We start from the raw sequence: 5,888 nt of genomic DNA on the forward strand, positions 1-5,888 counted from the left end.
AACTCTTCTTTACTTCAATACTTACCCTGCTTTGGAGTGGGTTTCTGTGTCTTCAAGCCGAGTTCCAGCTGGTTCACACACCAGTCCACCTCCTTCCACAGCTGCTCATCTGACTGCTATCAACATGAGGCACATGAGCAAGAGGAAGTAAATCACCCAAAAATTACAGCAGCAATTGCTACACAGGATGAAAGGGAACTCCATAAAGTCAGGACTAGTTGAAATATTATGTTCTGGCAATCACTTAATAGACTTCATGACATTTTCCCTCTTGTGTTTTTCATCAGATAAACTAAAAGCACTGTGCAAATCTTTAGTTGCAACTCACTGTCTCTATTAGATGGATTTAATGTGTGGCTGCCACTCAGAAGGTGCTGTTTTCTGGAAAGCTGTTCAGCTTTCAAAGAAACTTACAGATGGGAGAAATAAACATTAACAACAAAAAGCCCCTATACTCAAACCTGCACAAAATTTAAATAAGCAAACAATGGACAAAATCAGAAGCTGAGTCTTTCTTCTCAGCTCCTCTGCGCTTGCTCAGCCAGAAATGATGAGGGACAAGGAAAATGAAGCCCATGGAGATGAAGGAAGCCAAGCACCACTGAGCAAAGCCAGCCGGCTAGCTCCGCAGTGGGACAGGGAAACAGGGCTGCACCCTGAGACTGAAGCAATTCTTAACTGTTATGTACATGTAAATACAAATGCCCTCACACTGTCTCCTTTTACCTATAACAGTGTCCTTCCAAAGGACTGGAAGGGCTTTACCTGACCTTCAACTCTTCCTATGTCTCTGGTGCTCAGCAGTGTTTATCAGTAGGACTGCAGGTGAAGCAGACTTTTGGATGAAATGTTCCAGAGGCAGATGAACACTCAGTGCAATTTCCTTGTAAAATATTAAGAAAAGGAAGGTTTTGTGCAATCTTGTGTTATAGTATGGATCAGCTGGCACTGTTTGTTAGTAAAACCTACACCAGTGCTGAAAAGTGAAATAAAATTAACACCCTGACCATAGCAGAACAGAAGACCTCAGGGTGTGCCTTAATGTTGTGTTTACACATAAAGTGCAATTTCAGTTGATTTCTGGGCCATGTCCTACAGAGGAACCTTCTTGGAAGCACCCTTGAGCTCTACCACAGGTCCTTGGATACACCAGGTGGCAGTTCTGTGCCTTGGCTTTGCTCCTTGTACTACAAAAGCAATTCATCCTGCAACACACACATCAGAGCTACAGGGCCTGGCTCAGCACCCACAAGGCGCCAGCTTGGCACAAACTAAAGACAGTTACCTCCATTTCCTGTTTTTATTTTCTTAAGAAAACATGGCATCCAGCTCCCCAGGATTAGCTGTCACAAGCCTAAACATGAAATCTTTCAGCACAAATCTGAAGGACCATTAACTTCCTTTGCTGTGGTCATGTTCCTCAGCTGTGTAGCAGAGAAAGCAAACAGCTGCTGGAACATGTAAGCAGCAAATGTGGTCTTTCAGCTTCCATCTCAGGGCAGTATGCTAATTGTTCATCTGTGCAAAGAGATAAAGTGTCTCTTTAGCTCGAGGGTTTATAAATAATGGGATTCCATCAGTATTTAATTACCTGAGAGGTCTTCTCATCCTGATGGGAAGTATCTGTATTTTGACAGCTGTTAGCTTCCACCTTTGCCTTCCTGCTGGTCTCAGTTTCTTCTGTTTTGGTTTTACTGACAGGTGCTTTTTGTTTCTTCTTTTTTTTCTTCTGGGCAGCTCCACCTCCTGTTGATTTCTCTGTCATTGCCTCATCTGCAGGGGCTGTCTCTGTTTGGGGGATCTCTGATGTGACATGGCTTCTATCCTCTTTGGGTGCATTCCCTGTCACTTGAGTCACCTCAGGCTTCTGCAAGGCTGCAGCCTGTGGCAGAGCTGCTGATTCAGCAGGCAGTGAAGAATCTGCTGTGTCCTCTGTATGCTGGCTTCCTGGAAGTAACTGAAGACGAGGACAGTCTTCATCTGGGACGGCAAAGTTGAAAGCAAACCTGGGTTCTTGTCCAGAGGCAGCAAACCTCAAGGGGCCATTCCAGTTCTCCTGTTTGGTGGCTCTGACATTGTTTTGTACCTGCTCAGCACCACTGTCACCAGGGTCAGCTTCTGGGTCGGTCTTGGATAGTGTAAAATCAAATCGGAAGCTGCTGCCAGATGATGTGAACAACTCAGGCTTTGCCTCAGGGGTTGGGTCAGACTGTTTCACACCATCTGCAGTCTGCCCCTTGCTTGCCTGTACTTCCACAACATCAGGGGTCATGCCTAGAAAAGACAAAGAATATTGTTTCAATACTGGTGTTCTCAATGAACCAATTTCCTACCATGGGGGTGCCATGGGGGTGCCACTGCAGCTTCCACTCTAAGGCACTGCCAGAGAGGTGACTCAATTAATGCTGCAACCTAAGAAATCTACAGAAAAAAAACCAAATCTCACCATCCCCCGAGAGACAGCTGAAGCTCACCTTTCTCAATGCTCTTCTGACCCTCATCCATCTTGAGATGACAATCCCCAAACTCATTGCTCATCACTTGTTGCTTCTCTGCTAGAGGATTTGCAGGAGAGTGCAGGACCTTGAAAATGTGTTGGGTCTCCTCTGCTGCACTCAGAAAACACCAAGAGAGACAAGAAGCAGTTTACAGTGGGCCTTAAAATCCACAGTGGGATGCTGATGAGTGACTCTTCTCTTAATGTGCTCTGTGTTCATATCACCTCTAACTAATCCATAACTAGCATTCAATTGAAAGGGAACTCCAAGTGCTTCCAGAAGCTCAAATACTGTGAGATGTTCCTACAGACAGGGAAAAGAAATCTTAAATTATTACTTACAGTCAGACTCTTACACTGCAGTAAGTGCACTGCTAATGGCACAGAAGCTACAGAGGGCTTAGCAATCTTTCCCTCAAGAGAAGACAAATTCCAGAACCTAACTCAGTGTCTCTTCTCTGGAAAACTGGAAAAAATCTAGATAGAAGGCATACCCTGAAAAGCAGGACTCTTGCTCTTGCTTACAAACCAGCCTAAACACAACAAGAATCCAAAGCTTTCGTGTTAGAACAAATTCTCTAAAAAACAGAGTTGTTCTGTGACAGTGGTCCCCAAAACCTCAACTTGGAAGCACTAAATATAGTCTTGCAGTGTTTGTCCCACTTATTTTAAGCCACTGAACAACCTGAGAGTAGTACTGTGGAATGGGAATATCCCACCTCTCCCAGCTGCAGCACCTGACCATCCTCTCAGGAAAGAACCTGTCCCTAATCCAGCCTAAAAATCACCCCCTAACACAGCTCCACCCATTCCCTCAGGTCCTGTCCCTGGTCACAGAGAGCAGAGGTCAGAGCTGCCCCTCTGCTGCTCCTCAGGAGGAGCTGCACCCCAGTGAGCTCTGTGCTCCATCTCCTCTCCTCCAGCTGAACAAGCCAAGTGCCCTCAGCTGCTCCTCCTATGGCTTCCCCTTGAGACCCTTCCCCATCCTCATATCCCTCTCCTTGGACACTCTCGAACAGTCACAGACCCTTCTGATATTGTGGTGCCCCAAAGTGCCCCCAGCACTGGAGGTGAGGCTGCCCCAGGGCAGGGCAGGGTGGGACAATCCCCTCCCTGTCTCAGCCAATGCTGAGCCTGATGCACCCCCAGCCACGGTGGGACAGAAGTGAGATGTACCTTCACAGCATCTGGTGTCAGGGTCCTGACTACATGAACTCCTATTTCAAGGGGTTTGGCTAGCTGCAATCCAGGCCAGTTACACAACAAGAGCTAGAGAAAGCTCCAGGGAGCTGCTTCCCTCCTTCACCTGGGAGTTAGTCTAAGCTGAGTACCTCATGCATACAGTGGTACAGCCAAACAACTCATTGATTCAGACCCTGAATTCCTGGCTAGATGTTGGATCAGCCTCCTCACCAGACTTCTCCAGCAACTGGGACTCCAGGCAGAGCCTGGGTACCATCAGCAACACTGCTCAGCTTTCTTGGCTCACACACTGTGCAGAAGGGTTCTTTTCTGGCCAGGGCACTGCTTCTGCTGCCTCTTTCCTGTGCTCAGCTCCTGCTTCCCCTCCAGGAGCTGCCTTCCCTCCTGCTGGGCACTGGGGACCAGTACAGGACACATTTCTGACAAAATGGTCTGATCACAGAATAGCTTGGGCAGAAACTTCAAAGCTCATCCACTCCTGCCATGGGCAGGGACACCTTCCACTATCCCAGGTTGCTCCAAACCCTGTCAATCCTGGCCTTGGACACTTCAGGGATCCAGGGGCAGACACAGCTTCTCTGGGCACCCTGTGCCAGGGCCTCCCCACCCTCACAGGGAAGAATTCCTTCCTAGTATCTGATCTAAGCATTATCTCAGGCAGTGGGGAGCCATTCCCCCTTGTCCTGTCCCTCCATCCCTTGTCCCAAGTCCCTCTCCCGCTCTCCTGGAGCCCCTTTAGGCACTGGAAGGGGCTCTGAAGTCTCCCCAGAGCTTTCTCTTCTCCAGGATGGACAATCACAACCCTCTCCCACAAGCCTTAATTTTTCTTGGAGCCTGATGCTCAAGCACAAGGTGTAGGCACCTGTCAGTCACTGCTCCATCCTCAGGTGGAGCAGCAAACACTCACCTGAGCATCTTACATAGGGTTCACAGTCCTCTGCCAAGGTTAGGTACTGACCAGCAGCAGGACATGTGTCTGCAGCTCTACACATTGGACAAACGAGATCAAACTATGACCTTATAGAATTTTATCTTCCGTGTAATTTTTCCCTGGAACAAGCTTCACGAAAATAAACTGGTGTTTGAGGGCCAGATATGCTGGCACAGTATCTCCTTAAGATGAAAAACAAAACAAAGGCAGAGCTGTAGCAGAACCAAACAAGTCAATATATGGGAAAAAAAGAACATGACAAAGAATACAGAAAACAGGGAGAACAAACACTACATGAATGAAAGATAAAACTGCTTCCAGAAACACAGTCCTTAAAACCCAATGTTGTCCTGTGTTTAGAACAAATCCCAAATAACACAAGAACAGGAAATATAAAGGAGAGAAGAAACAGAAAAACATCCACATCTGCTAAATCACACCCAAGGCCAGAATAGGGGGGATGTGGGCTGATAAAGAGGAACATACCTAGTTTGGGGTGTGGAGTGAGATGGAGATCTGCCTCCAGCTGTGAAATGCACCACTCCAGCTCCTCCTGAAACACATCTTGGGGAGCCTTGGATATCGTGTGGGGAAGGCAGAATGATTAGAAGCACAAATCTCTCACCTCCAAAACTGAGTTTTCTGAGTCCACCCTTCTCACAGGAGGTCAGACCTGGCTTTACATTGGAAGTGTGCTGTGTAACAGTTCATTTATACCATAAATCAACACAGCACCGGGACACATGTCCTGTGTGGAGTGCACCACATGAGCCCTCTGCATTACAAAAATTACAGCTCCTACTGGCAGGAAACCCTACTACTCCCGGCAAGCCAGGACTTCCCACAGATTTCTTTTTCATCTTTTTCTCCACTTGTCCCTTTTTAAAAGCCCCAAATGGAAGATTTCTCGTTTTTTTTTCCTGAAGCTTAGGCAATGGCATAATGTCTCCACGGCAGGAAATTTCCCTTTAGCACAGCTCTGGTAACACACAGAATTTATCTTTAGCCTAAACACAAACCCTTGAGGCCCCATGTGCTATACTTCTACGCTGGCTGCCTCTCGATAAGCAGCTGGAAGTTAGGTTTGCAGCCCGCCTGGGGACAAGGCACACTAAAACACTGGGAACGAAAAGAATGCTCAGGATAAGGAGACGAGCAGGGATTGGGAAAGGCACCAGAGCTCGGAAAGCCTTTAAGGAGAACCTGCGGGAGCTGGGCCCGGGCCCGGGCGGTGAGAGGGGCTGGGCGCGGACCGGG

The 5,888-nt window shown here is 47.6% G+C and overlaps 1 protein-coding gene across 1 annotated transcript in view; it reads right to left on the reverse strand.

Moving 5' to 3' along the window:
* The window catches only part of LOC102044473 (UPF0488 protein C8orf33 homolog), an 8,415-nt gene that overhangs the window by 1,999 nt on the left and 528 nt on the right, over positions 1-5,888 (reverse strand). Inside the window, exons 2-5 of the mRNA XM_005425192.2 lie at positions 5,118-5,205; positions 2,475-2,609; positions 1,592-2,274; positions 26-116 (exon numbers count right to left, since the gene is read on the reverse strand). Of these exons, the coding sequence (XP_005425249.1) occupies positions 26-116; positions 1,592-2,274; positions 2,475-2,538 (838 nt within the window). The 5' untranslated portion in view covers positions 2,539-2,609; positions 5,118-5,205. The remainder of the gene's footprint in view (positions 1-25; positions 117-1,591; positions 2,275-2,474; positions 2,610-5,117; positions 5,206-5,888) is intronic.

This window comes from Geospiza fortis, unplaced genomic scaffold, assembly GCF_000277835.1.
Source record: "Geospiza fortis unplaced genomic scaffold, GeoFor_1.0 scaffold114, whole genome shotgun sequence".
NCBI classification, from domain to species: Eukaryota; Metazoa; Chordata; class Aves; order Passeriformes; family Thraupidae; genus Geospiza; species Geospiza fortis.